Raw genomic sequence first — 19449 nt, 5'->3', positions numbered from 1 at the left:
AAACTGATTACAGACTCTAGCGGTTGTAACTATCCTACAAATAACCTACTGAGAGATGATGTGATGATGAAAACAGCATGACAACACAGGGTTCACATTTCTGCGTCTCTGAGAAATAACTTTCATCTGAAGATGTAACAACGAAGATCTCTACTTGTTTTGCGAACTGTGACATTTCAAAAAACAGTTAGAGTATGTGATGTATTAGTTCAAACTATAACCTGTAAGCTGATTGAAAGAAGATGGAGGCATTTTATTATCCCAGCATTGACTTTTTTATGGCTATCCCCTTACACAAAGTATAAACAAAACAAGTTGAATAACTGTGCTCTGTTAAATACGATAAACATAGATTTCAATACATATCTGCCTATTTCTAGTTACATAACCAACAGTGAAGACTGGAGTAATGGCTGTTGAAAATTCATTTATGCATTATACATTTTAAAACATTAAAATAGAAAACAGTTGTTTTAAATTGTAATAATATTTCACAACATTACTTATTTTACTGTAATTTTGATTAAATAAACTCACCTTGATGAGCAATTCGAAAACATAAAAAAAAAAAAATAAAAAAATACTGACACCAAACTTTTAAACGGTAGGACTGTTCATTATCTTTCATTTATTTATGTTCATAGCTTTCCCCATCTTTTTAATTTTTTTTTACATTTTTGAGTATAAAAAGAGGAAATGAGGAAACTCCAGTGGTTAGGATGAGATATATACTCATGATGTTTTATTTCAGTCTCAGAAAACATGCTCAGTTAGCTAACATATGAATATGAAACCTTCCTTGATTATATTTGGAAATCGGTAGCCATTCAATCAGTAATGACTGACATGATGAATCCACTGCACAGCAGTATAATCTAAAATGGAAATCCAGAACTAAAACCTTGAATAAACCAGACACCATCAGCCTAGGAATTGAGCAACCTTGGACAGTTGCCTCAGTTTCTCTCACGTCAGTGAAACCGGTGGCCTTCTCGTTACTTCGAGCAAGTTACCATCATCTCCCGCTAGTCAGTGTCCATGAGAAACATGACCCAGCACTTCCGTGTCTGCCCCGAGTCTTACACTCGACAGCCTCTACGGTTTCAGAATGTATAAAAATAAAAAGGATGCTTCTCAAAGCTGCTTCACAGTTATGTGGGAGGTGGTGTGGGACCGAGTGTCACATTCCCTGGGAACTCTGACTAATCCTACGAAAACCATGACAATAACAAGTCCTTAATGTCTCTATGTAAAGAGACGCTGAGTTTATACTCTGAGGTGTTTACCACTTTGCAGACATATTGGCGTGAGTACAATGCGCTGGGTGTAAATATAGACAATCCTCAGTTACATGTTACTATTATTAATCAGAAAGAGGTACAGTAGTTATGCACCCAAACAGTAATTTTAGAGCATGTTTAAAATTAGATCAGAGAACATACAGTTTTAAACCGGTGTTGATCTGATAGCTGTTGGGTATGCTTTACACATTAAACTAGACGACAAAATAGCAGCTGGGTTATTCCTGCTTAGAAGTACAGATGTGTTGGATATGACATTAAACGCACATAAAAAATTTGTTTAATAAAATGAATGATATTAGTTCATTTCATACACTACTGTTTAAAGTTTTGTGGTCGGTGAGATTTTTATTTTTTTATTTTTTTTTTTTTTTACAATTTATAGTTTAGAATTGTAAAACTATAATATAATATATAGAACGCATCAGCGCCAGTGGTTCGCCCGCTCAATCGTGAGTTACTTTTATTACTGTTAGTTACTACAGTACAGCCTACAGTTTGCTAGCTAGCTATGCCTTCGTCACCTAAATGCATATTACCTGGTTGCGATAACTTACAGAATACCGTTGGTCTCCTTATTTTAATTTATTTGTATTTGACATGGGTAAATGTGATAAATAGCGATTAGGCAGAAGCTGCGATTGTCATGCGTATTTTCAGGCAAGCACAGTTCTGTGATCAGCAGTAAATCCCCATCTGGAGGCCAGATGAAGCACTTGCACGGAAACTCCAAATACGCCTCACAGAAGAAACTCAGGAAATGCTTATAGCGGTTGTTGAATAAACAGATGATTTGAATGCTTTCATTAATTCAACGTGACTAATAAACACACTACTACAGAAAAATATGGTTTATCTGAGTTTTTCTTATCATTTTTATTATAATTAAGTAGGGCTTCACGATTAATCGAATTGCTAATTGTGATTACAATTTTGGATTCAACAATTACGTAATCGTTCACAGCGGCAATTAATCGTTCGAAGTCCACTTAATGTTATTCTGCATGCTTAAAGGGGGGGTGAAATGCTATTCCATGCATACTGAGTTTTTTACACTGTTAAAGAGTTGGATTCCCATGCTAAACATCAACAAAGTTTCAAAAATTAAGTTGTCCGGTTTGTCACAAGTTTCGGAAAGTTTTTTTTTCGAGTATGGCTCTGTGTGACGTTAAATGGAGCGGAATTACCTTATATGGGTCCTGAGGGCACTTCTGCCGGAAGAGCGCGCACTCCCGTGGAGCAGAGCACTGAGAGCACAGACTTCACTGATCAGACAGAGAGCGTCGCGAAATGTCACAAAAAGAAGTGTGTTTTTGGTTGCGAGGGCAAGACAACCCTGCACAGATTACCAAAAAAAACAGCATTAAGGGACCAGTGGATGGAGTTTATTTTTACAGAGCATCAACGGAGTTGTACAAGTGTTTGTTCCCTGCATTTCGAAGATGCTTGTTTTACAAACAAGGCCCAGTTTGACGCCAAATTTGCACATCGTTTATTTCTTAAGGATAGTGCAGTCCCAACGAAAAAGGGTCACGATCGTGTGTTGGAACCGCAGGCGGTGAGTAAAACTGCTTCAAATATCAAGTAAACAACATGCGATGTTGTCATCAAACTGTACTTTCCACATGTACAGCTTAAAAAAAAAGAAAAAGACGAAAGTGGAACTTCATCATTTTCCAAAACCGCTAAGCAAATATATACACTTTCAATACATACCACATAGAGACGTCCTGCTGTAGTCATTGCTGATGCTGCTCTTGTTAAATTTCAGCCTCTGGATCTGATTCTGGATCATAAATATACGCTGAATCTGAATGTTAGCCATGGTTTGTTTTGGATTTTTTTTTTCCTCACGGTAATGTCACAGCTTCCAAACACTCTCAACGCAAAAGCTTACTCGCGCTTGTGATTCTTTAGCTCCGCCCACACGTCACGCCTCCAGCGGCTCGTGTTTTTCTGGGAAAAATCGGTACAGACTATCTTTCTCTTATAAATATAATAAAACTAAAGACTTTTTGGAGTTATGAAGGATGCAGTACTACTCTATAGGTACTCAAGATTAACAGGATATTGAGTGAAAATGAGCATTTCACCCCCCCTTTAAGATGCGTTTTTTTCTTTCTACGTTAGGGGTTTTCCCTTAATTTTAATTTTAGTTTTATTATAACATTCTAATACCATTCATATTTAATATATATATATATATATATATATATATATATATATATATATATATATATATATATATATATATATATAATTAAAAGAAGAAACCAGTCTGATACTATAGAAAAGCACAAAGTTTTTCAGTTAAGCCCCTTTCACACTGCCATTCCGGCAAATACACAGGTAAAGTGTTCCTGCAATTGTTCCCGGGTCGCTAGATTTTGCACTTTCACACTGCCAGTGATGACCCGGTATATGTGCGTGCTTTCACACACAACCCTTGAAGATCCCGTAACAACACGTGACATCAGCGCCTGACGTGTAATGTACGAGTCGAAAACGCTAGGCACGTTATACTTTCACTGAAGCAAGCAAACGATCTCTGCGTCAGCGTGGATAGTTCATTACAGTTTGCACATATGTTTTCGTCGTGAACGTTGATCTTCCTTCAAAACAGCCGGTAAAAGAGTCGCGCGATAATATTGCGGGTCCGACGTGCAGTGTGAAAGGGGCTTTAGTGTTTTCAGCTAGTTGATTTTCATCTAAAAAAATTACATGCAGTTGCATCAAACAATGGTATAAACATCATTTAATATTTAAAATTTTAAAAATCGTAATTAATAAGCAATTACAGTTCCAAGGGAATAATCGACTATTATGATTTGTGTCATAATCGCATAAACTTTATAAAGTGAGTCTGGAGTAAAAAAAACATGAAAATTTTTTTATTAAATGTGGTATTTTCACATGCTTTCAGATGTAGTAGCATTTACTACACAGAGGCATAATCATTCATTATCATTCTTTCATAGAGCTTTCGCAGAATTATTTATTCTATTTCATAACTGCGTGATTAAAACGTCTTTGATTATGAAAGCTATTTTGTGTAGCTTGTCTGTGAACTACGGTTCTGTGTAGTAAATGCTGCTCTATCTGAAAGCATGTGCTAGAAATTTACTACTAATCACACAACCGGATACTGACAAGATACTCATGACGATCACATTCAATTAATCGAGCAGCCCTAATTTGACAGTTGTGAGTGGTGATAGGTTCCCACAAATGGGCATGGTTTCAAGGTCGACAGCAGACATAACACCTAGTCCTATCATGCAAACTAAAAAGTAATTTATTCTTATGCTTAATTATTCTTTATGCTTAATTGTTAAGCTTAATTTTCAGCAGCTACTACAGTCTACAGTGTCACACAATGCTTCAGAATTCATTCTAGTATGCTGATTCACTGAAACGTTTCTTATTATTATCAATGTTAAAAACAGTTGTGATTCTTAATGGTATTGTGAAAACAAAGATACATTATTTTCAGGATTATCTGATGACTAGAACGTTCAGTGGAACAGAATGTATTGGAAGCAGAAATATTTAGCAATTTTATAATTGTCTTTACTGTCACTTATGATCCATAAATGCATCCTTGCTGATAATGTATTTCCATAAAAAAAAAAAAAATGGCTTAAATACTAGGTGGATATGCCAGTGATATTTAATTAGTCCCATCCAACCCATCCAATTAGACTTTTGTAAAATCCCTTTAACAAAAAGCCAGCTTCTTAATACATTATCCTCCAAAAAGGCACATCATTTTGGTGAGAAAACAACAGCACAAACATCAATATACACTAGCAACAGATTGTATGCTGTATGTGCTATTACTTGTTTAATTTTAAAACAACCAGTAGAATAGAATGAAAAATTCAAAAGATGGTTAAAAATATCCACATTAACTATTAAAAATATGAAAATTAAATATTAAAATGGTCACCCTCATGCAAGCCAACTCTCAGTGCCTTACTAATTTTAGCATCCTGTTAATTTTCCTGTCTTTGTGTAAATAATCACATCTGACCAAAACATGATAAAGGCATGAAAGTCTGATACATCATTTTATGGAAATATTTTCTTAATTTACAACACAAGTACACAAGTAGCCAAAACCTGGACAATTTAAGCAAGCACATTATTTAAAAAATATATATTTATTTACAGAGTTCATAAGAGTGCTCCATAACAAGAATGCCCTGTTAAAAATTGGGATTCTAATAACATATCAATCTACTGTCTTTTGTGTCTTATTTCCTGAAAAGTATATTTCTTGGAAACCCAGATGCAAATGAGCCAACAGTCAAATGATGGAACGCACAAGAGATGTTAACCAAAAACAGAGAGCACAGGGTTATTCCCAGCAACACAAGTGTAGGACTGAGCTTGAATCAATCAGACAAACATAAAGCTGTCCAGCCAAGATTTTCCATTGCCAAGTGCCTATTACTGTTGACCTTCTGTTGAAGTGAGACTGAGGTGGATTCAATTCAGCCTATCACAACGGTCTGGGGCGGGGGGGGGGGTGATAGTCTGAACACCTGACTGATCCAGGACAACTGTGACAACTAAAACGTCCATCCAGTCTGATCACATTTCAGACAGAGGCCATCAAAACATAGGGCATTTCAAGGTTTCAATGCATAAGAGGAGGACTGAGTCAAAGGAGATCATATGAGCACAACTACGAATCTGAGCTTTGAGCTTTGTGTTGAATATGAATGCAAAATCTCACCTGAACACTGTATAAACATTAAAGGTTTCATTTGTTCATATCAGAAATGCCTGGCACCCATTATGTGCTCAGGATAAACTAGTTTGGACCTCAAAGCAAGCAAACACACACACACACACACACACATACATATACAAATATATGAAATCCTAACTAATATTTTGCTGAAGCCAATATCATAAATGTCAGTGAGGACTGAAGTGGTCAAGATCAGAAACGACAAATAAAGGAACATAAAAATAATCCATATGACTTGAAAACTATATTCCAAATCTACTGAAAGCATATGATCGTTTTGTTTGGAAACAGGGCAAAATTTGAATTTTATGTACTGAAAAATTCCATTGTTGCTCTTAAATGCCATTTGCACTTATGTAGAGTGACCTGGCAGGGATTTCTAAATTGCCTAAAATATCTAAAATTTGCATTGGTTTGACTGCTGACTGTAGATCCCACTGTCTCGCATACCACGATTGTTCAGTTATGTATAATGCCTGAATTCTATTGGCCATTACTTTCAGCAGGTATGAAAACGATAGGTAAACAAAGCCAAAACCTGGACAATTTAAGCAATTTCAGAATCCTGCCCCGGACAAGAGGTCGAATAGTCACCCTAGTTTATGCACATTCATAAAATCCCAGCACATTTGAGATTACAAAATCAGTTTAGGCCGGCCAACATAAATTACTATGCTTATGGTGCTTGTCTAGCTGGTAGACATGTAAAACCATTCTGTTTAATAAAAACTAAGGGAGGCTTTGTTAAGGTTAAAAACAGTTGAAACCAGTACAGACATCAGCATCTAAAACTACACGTCCTGTTCTTTTTGGGGGGGATTGAGCCTACCGTATATAACCACTACAGCACATCACCCCCAAGAAACCCTAATCTTTGCCAAAATGCAGCACATTATGTAAAATGTGACCATAATCAGATCAATTTCCACAGCAACGTGCATGAACTTTCACTTTGGAAAGACTTACATTGGTGCATCAGACCATAGAATGTATTAAAACGGCTGGGACTCAAAACAACAGTGATAGATACAAAAATAGCTGACACATGACGAGCTCAACTGTTTAAAGGACTAATAATCCACATCAATTGCGACAGACACGACAATCCACCATTCATCAGACCAGATACAGCCGAATAATATATAAAAAACAGTGTATATAATGCTTACCGAACGACACGATCTCCTTTCTTCCTTCTGTCATTCACATTCACGCCCAGCAGATCAACCCACTGCCCCCTGCAAGGCTTTTTAAACCTGCTGCTTACCAGAAAGAACGTGAATCCTTCGCTTTATTATGAACCATACCCTTTGTTTACCTTCACAAATACACACTTTTGAATGAAATATAACTAAACGGGACCCGGTAAAGAGGAGTCACGCAATACGAGGACGAAATGCCGGTTAATCTCGCGCTGAGGGTGTTTATAGTAGGGAAGGTTGCCGCTCCGCAAGCTGTTGCCATGAAAGATAGCGGCGTATGTTTTCGGGAATACACGTACAGCGGTAGAGTTTACGCATTCGGCTTAGTGTCATGACGTCATGACGTTAAAATCGTACGAGTCCGTTATGTCTAGTTTTTTGTTTTTAAGCGATCTTATTTGTATTTAGTTCATTGTTATTTTCATTATTTAAGTAATAGCAGTTTTTATTGTAAATATTATGTCGTTTTAAATTTGAGTTTTGCGATCCAAATGATCACATAAAAATATAATTACTCTGTAAATAAATAAATAAATAGTGACATCAAATATTTCCATTTCTTCTGACAACACTTTTCCAACCTATTTTCCCATTTTTCTTGACATTAATAAATAAAATAATCATTTTAATAAATAATTTAATGTTTAAATTTAAGGACAAAATCCCAAACAAACTGAATCAGTGAGTTAAAACTTCAGAAGCTAACAAACAGAACAGTGTGATTTATGAACAAATGCTTTAATATTTTGAATTACACACACACACACACACACACACACACACACACACACACACACACACACACACACACACACATATATATATATATATATATATATATATATATATAGCTATATATATATATATATGTATGTATGTATGTATGTATGTATATATATATATATATATATATATAGTTTTCCTTTTTATTTTAGTTTGTTTTAATGATTTTGTGTTTTTGTCCTTTTTTAAATATAGGATAATGTTGAAACTTCTGAAATTAAAGAAGTTGACATTTTTTATATTTTATTCAGTTAATGTTTATTTTATTTCAAGTGATGATTTTTTTTTATGGTATTAGTTTTAATTAACACTATTAACCATGCTTGAGAAGACTTGTAATGATTCGTATTCGTCATTTGGAGCCCCATTACATTAATATTGCTTAACTGTGAAACCTCCAACAAAGGCATATATGAGACACAGAACTTATTTCCACAAAAAAAAAAAAAAAAAAACATACAAAAAAAATTAAGTGAAATTAAAGTCTTTTCTCTCGTCTTTTTTCTGAAAGGATTGAGTACAATAAAGTCACTTTTTTTTCTTCATCCTTCTAAACGTAGAGCTCTGCAGCTTCAGCTTGCCCTGGTCAAAAGCTTAAATTATTCTTCAGTGTCTCTGGTGTTTCGGTCATGTATATGTGATCCATGGAATGACAAACAGTGTCTGATGATGAAATTTGACAGGGTTCATGGTAATGAAATGTTACATGGTCCACTGGGATGAAACTCTGTGGCCCCACTGCTTTCATGCACTTCAGGAACAACAACAACTCCCAAAATCTCTTCCACAGCTTTAGTGTTTCTCAATATGTCATCCCCACTCATTGGCCTGTGTGTTGTGATCATTTCTGCAAGCAGTCAGGGAAGAAAAATATGGCAGCTTGTATTGAGGCACACTTGGTTCAGACTATTTGTAAGGACAAAGTTATCTTTAAAATGGACAGAACGTACGGTAGATGAAAAAAGGAGTTCGCTTCCACTTGTCCCATCTGAGATATGCCAACCACTGCTGCAGCCCACAGTTATTATCTAAAGGGAATCTGTGAGAATGAGAGAAAAAAAGACAAATATGTCAAACAAATCCCAGTGTTGGTTTTATTTTTGATTTTTTTGATTTTTTAAAGAAGGAATGGGCTTTCCGGCTATCATTTTTACCTACTCTATATTGTAGCTTTATTATTATTATTATTATTATTATTATTATTATTATTATTAAATCGTCCATTAATGTCAGTACAGAGATATTATAAAGAATAATGAAATCATTCAAAGTAAGATAAGACAGCATATACATATTAAATAACGATAAAATCTTAGGCTACACCAGAATCCTCGTCGACATGAAGATTCAAGTTCAACAAAGCACCATAAGAAAATCAAAAGTCATTTATACGACAACGCTCCATCAAGTCATAAACATTACTTTACGTGTGGAGCATACTAAAGTGTAGTTCGTTAATGCCCATTTAAAACATTCACGCGACTCTCCTGCCGTTGTTTTATGTAACAGCGTCATCTAGTGATAAATATCCTGAATTGCAGCCCCGGAGCGTATTCTTTTCAACTTACCGGTATATGGTTTATATACACAGACGTCTCATTAATATTAAACGGAAATCTAATTTGTAAACTTAATAAAACGAGACTATTTCAAGACGAATTTTTCTATCAGGCAATGCTTTAATAACATTTACATTTCTGAAAGCATCATAAATGGTATCTAGCTAGATGTCAGATGAATAATAATAATAATAATAATAATAATAATAAAAAGGCAGAGAATTGTAGATTATTTTATGAAATTTGGCCCGTTTTGTCTCTATACCATGAACTAAAATGTGTCACAATTATGACTTGCAAGATATATCTCAATATTTTCATGGGCCTCCTATTTTAATTGTTCAGATAATGTTAAAATAATTAAAGTTGAAGCTTGAACATATTATATTTACATTGTATGGATCCTTTAATGTATACAAAGACACTCTTATTGTTATAAAACGATAGGCCCAAATAAAATTGTTGTTTTATATATATATATATATATATATATATATATATATATACAATCTGTGAAATTTAATAGCTATATTTTAATGTTAATCATGTCTCAGGAGAAACTTAAATTAACTCTGCAAAGACAATTTTAACGCTACCAAAAACGTTCACGTTAGGAACAAGAAGTCGTGGGGGTCACGAGGGTCATCTTGAAAAACCTTGAAACAAACAACTTCAGTGATGACATCAATTCCTGGATGGCAGCATGGCTCTAATTCCACTTCCACGCCGGATTTCTAAAACAGGGAAGGGGGAGGCTGGCAAACATACAACAACACCGGATTGAGGAAACTGACGAGGGCATACTATGTGCAAAACAAACTTGTTTAAAGCTGACAGACATGCAGCCCGAGCGGTTTCATTCACTATCGCATCTAAGAAGAGGACAGCTCCTCCCTAGTGCACTAGACCCGAGGACAGCATCCAGCGTGGTGTCCGCTAGCACTTCAAGTCATGCGTTTGTACGCGATCCCTGTGTTGTTGCTGATGGTGCTCGGAGATGCTGACGCGTGGGGTCCCGGTGCTAAATACGCAGTCAACTGTCCGGACAAATGCAACCCCGCGCTGTGCGGCTCGACGCAGCGCTGCAGGCGCACGGTGCTGGATGACTGCGGATGCTGCCAGGTCTGTACGGCGGGACGGGGAGAGCACTGCTACCGCACCGTGTCCGGGATGCACGGCGTCAAGTGTGGACCGGGACTCTTCTGCGACTTCTACAAGGACGAGGATGATTATGGAGATGAATATGGCATCTGTAAAGGTACGGGCTGATGTGTGCACCTGCTCAGGCAGAAGGGATTGTGGGGGGATTTGCATATATTCAAAGGGTTGAGCAAAAGAGAAGTTGAAATAAATCAGAAATAGTGACATAAAAAAAACATTGAAATTATTATTTATAAATTATTTATCTTAATAAAAAGAGAATTTCTTGATTTCTATATATTTAAATTACAAGGCTTTTCAATAATAACATATCCTTATAACTATATTAAAAGAAATGGATATTAATGGATTTCTACATATAAAATATTTAGAATTATATTAAATATAACTTTAATATAATGTACATTTAATACAATAATACATTTATATCATATACTTATAAATTAAAAAGTATAGCTTTCCACTGAAGATTAATTAGACATATATCTTGGAAATCAAACCTTTAATATTCTGTCTCCTATCATCAATATAGTCTTTATACATTTTCACACAAACACACACACAAAAAAAGATTTCAAAACATTTTGTGTAGCAGAAAATCTGTATGCAAGAAAACAAAAATAAAGATTTTACATATGTGATGCCCTATACAAATAATTTTTTTTGTATAGCCTATTTCAAATTCATGTTAAACAAAGTATAATCATAATATATAAATTTATTTTATAGATCTAGTCTCTTTATACATGTTAAAGATTGTCCTGACAAATTCACATCTGTTCAAGGCAGATACATTTTTATTCTCTTGTGAAATATTCAAATATTTATCAAAATCCTCAAGATTAGCTGAAGTTTTTGAGGTGATCTCAGGTTACAGGTTAAAGAACAGTTCGGCCTACTAAAGAAAACTCGCCTCCAAGCCTCTTTACAAGTCCTTCTAGGGCCCCTAAATTATTACTTAAAGTATTATGTAAGAACAACGTGAGTTGGTGAATGAACACTCATTGCTTTGTGCCCGGGGAACACACACCTTCCACACCAATTACTCACACTCAGCCTTTTAATTAAGTCTTATCCCGAGTCTTAGACATAAGTGAGCCTTCTGATCCTATTCCACAAATTCTGGATCAGCAGTGAGCAAATATCCTCAAAAAAAGAGTCTTTGTTAAATGACTTTGTTAATAAGTGTTAAAGTTGTGGTAAATATTTACTATAGTAGATCATCATAATGCCTACAGATCCTTTAATGGTTAAATAAGCTGAAACATGTTTGTGTTTCTCTTATCAGACTGCATGTATGGAACTTATGGCATGGAATGTCGGAAAACATGCAACTGTAAAGCAGGAGGATTGTGTGACAGGGAAACAGGTGCTTGTCTGTCCTTTAAATTCTTGGCTAAAATGGCAATGCTGAAATCTCATTCAAGCGAAGGTGAGTACAAATGTAAATTACAAATGTAATGTGAATGCAAAAAATAGATTTAAAGAATGTCCTTTGATATAAAGTGACATTATGCAGAATATAATTATTATTTAATTTATTTTATTCTTATTGTTTGACAGGTAATGAAGTGGGCTCAGGCGATGGCAACACTGAAACCAGCAGCAATCAATCTTCCGCTCGCAATTTTCTCACCCCTCGCTGACAGCAACTCTCAAGCTTCTGTTTAGTCAGTGTACATGTAGCATAATAAATTAAAGGACCAAACGGATATATTTTAATATGTTTAAAAGGGTCAAAGAAAAGGATATGCTTTTATTCTGTATATTTTACATTTGTGTATGCCAGTTATGTCTTTGTTCCAAAGCGTGTCTATGCATTCACTATCCAGCAGAGTTTGATATCACAATAATAGTGTTCCCACAGGGCTAATTATGCTGAAATCCATAACTGAGATGTCAGCATTGTGGTTGAACTGAATGAACACACACAAACGCTTTTACATTATGAATGTATTACAATTGTATCATATTTAATGAAATACATATTCTAAGATGATATACCAGACTCAGTTCCAATTCTGATAAGCATTTGCGTCAAAGTTCACTGTTATGGAATCTGTATTGCTTAACAGTAATGTTTTAATATGTGATATATATTAAGACCAAATAGATTATTATAAATTATGGACTGTAAATCCTTCTAATCTGTGTGTAAGATTAGATAGAGATATTAGATATTATCTCTATCTCTTGATAGAGATAATATGGATTCTTCTTCTTCTGCTTTATGTATGAGATTTAAATTAAAACGGTGTAATTCTACGAGAAAGAATACAGTCTCTTGTTGTTGTTTTTGACATTTTTTATTTAGTCACATGTTTAATGTGGAATCTTTCTTTAAAACATTTTAAAATTTGCAACTTTTTAACTAATGTTGATTAATATGTGTGTGTGTGTGTGTGTGTGTATATATATATATATATATATATATATATATATATATATATATATACTCTAAACTGATTCGAGTTTTATTTATTGCCTCATGATATAGAATAGACAATAGGGCAAAATGTCATACATTCAGTGAATATTTTTGCCAAGCCAATATATCTATAAACACAATAGCACATATTGAAGTATTGAATACAAAAATATGCTGAACATTACCACAGTTATTGTCCAGAAGGAACATTCATATACTAAATATAAATGATATATTGAACTGTTTTTTACAGGGGGTGGGGGAATTGTGCAATTAATTATCAACAAGGAAAACTTTAGTTACTGAAATACAGACCTAGTGACAACTTCCCCGTGTGACAACTAACCCCAAATACAAATACATAGGTCTTCTGCTTAATAGGCTACAATTCGAAATACTTCAGCTTATACAAAACAGAAAAATAAATATATAAACAAAACAAACACCCTTCAAAATAAAATATGGACCTTGAAAATGTATTTAATGTACACGCAGACCTATTTTCCAGCGGAAAGCACCCCGTCCTCATCCTGAGCAGTAACGTTACAGCAGATGCTCTTCAGCGCGAGCTCTCAGCTCTGACAATCCCAAAATACCCACCGCGGACTATTAATAACCGTCAGATCCCACACCTCGCCGAGTTCTCAAATGAGGCTGTTTCCCAGCATCCCACTTGTTTATTTCCTGTGTTTCCTGACACCTGTGAAAATGGTCTTACTTCCTGTTGTTGTTGTGTCTGCCTCTGGGACAGGATTCAAAAACGACTGGAATTTATCAACTGACACACGTCACCACGGGACAGGACGGGAAAAGAGGAATGTCTCGCTTCCGTCACCGCAGCAGATTAACAACATGTCTTCCCTGTGGTAAACTTCACGTCACTGGAACATAAACACGTTTATTGACACGTTTCTGAATGAACTACAGGTGCTGGTCATATAATTAGAATATCATCAAAAAGTAGATTTATTTCACTAATTCCATTCAAAAAGTGAAACTTGTATATTATATTCATTCATTACACACAGAATGATATATTTCAAATGTTTATTTCATTTAATTTTGATGATTATAACTAAGGAAAATCCCAAATTCAGTATCTCAGAAAATTAGAATTTTACTTAAGACCAATACAAAGAAAGTTTTTTTTTTTTTTTTTTTTTTTTTTAAATCTTGGCCAACTGAAAAGTATGACAATGAAAAGTATGAGCATGTACAGCACTCAGTACTTAGTTGGGGCTCCTTTTGCCTGAATTACTGCAGCAATGCAGCGTGGCATGGAGTCGATCAGTCTGTGGCACTGCTCAGGTGTTATGAGAGCCCAGGTTGCTCTGATAGTGACCTTCAGCTCTTCTGCATTCTTGGGTCTGGCATATCGCATCTTCCTTTTCACAATACCCCATAGTTAAGGACAGGCGAGTTTGCTGGCCAATTAAGAACAGGGATACCATGGTCCTTAAACAATGTGTGCAAGTCCTGTTGTAAAATTAAATCTGCATCTTCATAAAGTTGGTCAGCAGCAGGAAGCATGAAGTGCTCTAAAACTTAGACTGCGTTGACCTTGGACCTCAGAAAACACAGTGGACCAACGGCAGCAGATGAGATGGCACCCCAAACCATCACTGCCTGTGAAACCTTTACACTGAACCTCAAACAACATGGATTGTGTGCATGTCCTCTCTTCCTCCAGACTCTGGGACCCTGATTTCCAAAGGAAATGCAAAATTTACTTTCATAAGGGAACATAACTTTGGACCACTCTGCAGCAGTCCAGTCCGTTCTTGAAGCACTGACTCCAGCTGCAGTCCACTCTTTGTGAATCTGCCCCACTTTTTGAATGGGTTTTGTTTCACAATCCTCTCAAGGGTGCGGTTATCCCTATTGCTTGTACACTTTTTTTCTACCACATCTTTTCCTTCCCTTCACCTCTCTATTAATGTGCTTGGACACAGAGCTCTGTGAACAGCCAGCTCTTTTGCTATGACCTTTTGTGTCTTGCTCTCCTTGTGCAAGGTGTCAATGGTCTTCTTTTGGACAACTCTCAAGTCAGCAGTCTTCCCCATGATTGTGTAGCCTACAGAACTAGACTGAGAGATCATTTAAAGGCCTTTGCAGGTGTTTTGAGCTAATTAGTTGATTAGACTGTGGCACCAGGTGTCTTCAATATTGAAACTTTTCACAATATTCTAATTATCTGAGATACTGAATTTGGGATTTTCCTTAGTTGTCAGATATAATTATCAAAGTTAAAAGAAATAAACATTAGAAATATATCTGTTTGTGTGTAATGAATGAATATAATATACAAGTTTCACTTTTTGAATGGAATTAGTGAAATAAATCAATTTATGATTATAGAATATAGATGATATTCTAATTATATGACCAGCACCTGTATACTGCAGGTTTGTGGTTGTTTGATTAAAAGTGTACATAATGTTCATAAGTAGGCTACTTACTCCATGATGAATCCAACCGTTTCAACATTGATAGTGATTTAAATGTGTCTTGAGCAGCAAATATTATAATGATTTTTGATGGAACATATAACACTAAAGACTGAAGAAATTACGCTGGACATTACATTTTTTTCTGTGACATAATTAGTCTTAATGTGTACAGGGAAAGGAAATAAAACAGCATGCATATTCAAGTCATCTAGGATTTTATGTTAAAAAAAAAGACACCATGCTCAACTTCCTGCCGAAGCTTATTTTTAGAGACCTGTTTGGGAGCTTTTCTTGAGGATTTTCCTTCTTTTCATGCATTGTTTCCTCAGCAGGCACAGCGGTTCTTTCCTCTATAAGCCACAATGAGCTTTAGTATGAGACACCTTTGACTCTCATTAAAACATGCACAAATACACACACATTGAGTTTCCATGTTTTATGAGGATATTCCATAGGAATAATGATTTTATACTATAAAAACTGTATTTGCTATCCCCTTAACACCCTTAAACAAAACTTTCTGCTTTTTTATATTTTCAAAATACTTAATTCTGTGTGATTTCATATTTCTAAGGCTGCATTTATTTGATCAGAAATGCAGTAAAACAGTAATAGTGTGAAATGTTATTTAATATAAAATAACCATTTCCTATTTTAATCTATTTTTAAATGTAATTTATCCCTGAAATGAAATGACACTGCTCTAGTTTTCAGTGTCAAATGATCCTTAAGGAATCATCCTAATATGTTTATTTGTTCATTTGAAACATATTTTTATTATTATGAATGTTGCAGCTGTGCTGCTTAATATTTTTGTATCTTGTTTATCGTTTTTGAGGATTATTTGATGATTAGCCAGTTCAAAAACAAGTATATATTTTTATAACATTATAATTGATTTTACTGTAATTTTCGGTCAATTTAATATGTCCTTGCTAAATATAAGAGTGGAAAAATATAGCTATATTCCATTTTACATCCATCAATAAATATTGTTTCAATCAAAATAACTCTCTTAAATCTCTTTGAAGAGTTTGAAATGATGACAGATTAAATGGATGAGAACAGAGATATAGACAGATAGTCTATAGTCTGATTCATTAAACAAGATCATTAAAAAAAATACTGTACTGTACATCACATACATGCAAGCAAAAAGATAAACTGATGTCACTGACACTTAATAATAATAACATTTCATTATTCTCTTCCTAATATGTGTGACCATGACCCGGCCAAGACCCAAAGCATGCTGACGGAGAGACAGAACACGAGAGCGAGTTGAAGAGGTCTCTGATAACCTAGATCTGCTCTGTGCTTCTCTCAGGCACGAATGCAGCGGTTCATCATTCCCCTGAGAACTGAGGAGCAGGAGTCCTGCTGCCAAACAAAGGCCTCGTTCGGAAAAACAGGAAGGAGTTGGTGAGAAAAACCCTTTATCTGACTCCCCGAACACGTCAACACCGCCCTTCAGAAACAAAGGTGTACAAAGCACCTTGTAAATACGCCTGATTTACGGCAATGGGCCGAGTTGATATTTCGACGGCAACAGGTTGTTTATTAGCCTGGGCGAAGTGTATAATGGTAACCCCAACAAGTGTTGGGTCGCGACCTTTACAGAAATGAAGCGATGTCTGGGTAGTCTACTTCAACAACAATGAATCGGATGTCTAAATTTAGGAATAAATACGGAGACGAGAAATTGATTAGATGTTTGGAATTCCACAGGCCTACAGAGTCATGAAAACACCCTAATAATGTCGTGCACTTTGTGGAGACTTTTAGGGTGTTAGGGTCACAGTGTGGTCTTTTCACACTTGAATGCCATTGATACCATTACCCACAATTCTCTGGCGTCTCCCTATAATGTTAGGACTGATAGGTTAAAGTTCTTTGTTTTTTATATAAGACACACTTCATATCACTGTTTGGGCAGAACAACATATCCCATAATAATAAATAGATGTCAGTGTTGCTCTTGTTTTAGCGCTGGGTGTGAGTGAGTGGGAGATGAGTGTGTGAGCTTCTGTTCTCACCAGTGACTGTTATCTGTCTGGAAAGAAAACAAAATCATTTCACAAACAAGATAAAACACACAAACAGCTCATTATGTCTGAGGAAATAGTTTACAGTGATATCAGATTCATGCACTATATGCCATCTAAAACTATTTTGCCACAAACTAGTGACAATTGAGCTGACATAACAAACAAAGCTACGATTTTTTAAATAATATGTTTTATCTTCACTCTCACACAACTATGCTATGAGGTGTTATTTTTTAATTTCTTAAAAAAAAAACACTTTTGAACAGTGTTGTACATCATGTGGACAGTTGCATCTATAAAGTGAATCCTTTAAAGCGTCATTTCACTTCTCGCCACTGGGGGGAACTAATGTCCAAGAAATATGAATTTCATTCCACACTTTAACTTTTTCCTAAAGAGTTCAGACAAATAGTAGGCCTTATTTATTATTTATAATGATTAATAATTAATATTTTTATGATGCCCAGAATTTATTTATTAGTTTGTTTATTTTTTGCATTTTCTGCCAGTACTTAAAAGTGTTTTTTGATCAGCACCACAATCTCGAAAAACTCAAAATAAGGCAGTCATAAAACCAACAGAACAGAGTGAGATGACCCCTGTCAGCACCTGTCAGTGTGAGCAAACCCATTGGCTTTAATACTTAAGCCCCTCGCTTGTCCCAAAATGCCTGGCCTGTCAGTGGATCACTTTAAACTGAATCCAGACCAGATCCTTTATTAATACACCTCAAAACCACTGTAAATCCTGATTAGTTGAATTATTTATTGGAAATGTACTCTCTAACCTTTGATGTTCGAGCCCTTTATGCCAACCCAGGTTCAATTTTCACATTTGTAGTCTGAAAATAAATTTCAGAAACGGATTTCAACTGATAAGAGTCACACAGACGTTTCATATTGGTCCTGAAGCAGCCCTCTGCTTATTCACTATGGTAAAATAACTAAATAATGAACAACTGGATATAACCACACAAAACAAATTACCACAAATATGTCTGAAATAAAATATAAATTTCTCACCATAATTAGCCTATTCATAACAACCCATTTTACAGAAAATATGTTTAATGAATTGACATTTTAGTGGAACAATATTGGTAATGTTTACTTATTCTTGACTAATCTCGTAATTTTGATTCAATTATACCTATTGTTGCATGAACACATCCTATAATGAATTAGTCTGGCAGTCACATATGGTCTTAAATCAGAACAAGATTCATATTCATATAAGTTCATCTAATTATCCTTTGATTTTGTTCTAGGGTGTGAAACACTGGTGACACTCAAGGTTCTGTATTGGGACCTCTTTTTTTAACCTTAAAAAGCAACCTCACTTGATGTTAAATGAATGAGAGCACATTTATTTTGTAGTTTATAAAACTTTACCATTAAAAACCCTTAGCAGAGATGGAGTCTATCATCTACTTTATGTGTTAGGGCATTAGAGAGCTTAAGAACTGTGGAATGTGTCAACACTGAAACTATCACCACACAAGCAGATTCCTCTCTACTCCCAGCTTGTGTAAACATGGAGGTTCATCTCACAGGGACAAACATCTCTCAGGAGTTCCGTTCTCAGCAGTCTGTTTCCTAGCGTTGCCCAGAACAATTTATAAGAATCTGCTGTGACCCCTGACCTGACATGACATCAACTCTCTGCGCATCAGTGACCGTCCCATCGCATTGACAGTAAGGTTAGTGCCCTGGGGCTCAGAGTCTGTGAGAAATGGAGGACAAATCTTCAGACAGACAC

At 35.4% G+C, this 19449-nt stretch overlaps 2 protein-coding genes across 8 annotated transcripts in view; one reads left to right on the top strand and one right to left on the bottom strand.

The window, feature by feature from the left end:
- LOC127941804 (probable E3 ubiquitin-protein ligase HERC1) overlaps nucleotides 1-7548 on the bottom strand; it is a 62033-nt gene extending 54485 nt beyond the window's left edge. For 6 of the 7 annotated variants that reach the window (XM_052537235.1, XM_052537228.1, XM_052537231.1 and 3 more), the window contains exon 1: nucleotides 7230-7538. The gene's annotated coding sequence lies outside the window, so the exon portion shown is untranslated. Of the gene's footprint in view, nucleotides 1-7229 lie in introns of all 7 variants that reach the window. The other variant, XM_052537232.1, reaches the window with a different exon arrangement.
- A 2849-nt stretch (nucleotides 7549-10397) lies between these two features.
- esm1 (endothelial cell-specific molecule 1) lies at nucleotides 10398-13040 on the top strand. The gene is made up of 3 exons (XM_052537583.1): nucleotides 10398-10862; nucleotides 12054-12197; nucleotides 12329-13040. The coding sequence occupies exons 1-3, from the start codon at nucleotides 10556-10558 to the stop codon at nucleotides 12409-12411; spliced, it is 534 nt and encodes a 177-aa protein (XP_052393543.1). The 5' UTR covers nucleotides 10398-10555; the 3' UTR covers nucleotides 12412-13040.
- Nucleotides 13041-19449: the final 6409 nt, after the last annotated feature.

This window comes from Carassius gibelio, chromosome A21, assembly GCF_023724105.1.
Source record: "Carassius gibelio isolate Cgi1373 ecotype wild population from Czech Republic chromosome A21, carGib1.2-hapl.c, whole genome shotgun sequence".
NCBI lineage: Eukaryota > Metazoa > Chordata > Actinopteri > Cypriniformes > Cyprinidae > Carassius > Carassius gibelio.
Note: the sequence above shows the minus strand (reverse complement) of the source record. Positions and strands in the feature narration are given on the sequence as shown.

What these genes read in the sequence shown, in the direction of transcription:
- esm1 (XM_052537583.1), top strand. Translation starts at nt 10,556, where the DNA reads ATGCGTTTGTACGCGATCCCTGTGTTGTTGCTGATGGTGCTCGGAGAT. An exon ending in TGAATATGGCATCTGTAAAG is followed by an intron (nt 10,863 to 12,053) that starts GTACGGGCTGAT and finishes TTCTCTTATCAG; the next exon opens with ACTGCATGTATGGAACTTAT. An exon ending in GAAATCTCATTCAAGCGAAG is followed by an intron (nt 12,198 to 12,328) that starts GTGAGTACAAAT and finishes ATTGTTTGACAG; the next exon opens with GTAATGAAGTGGGCTCAGGC.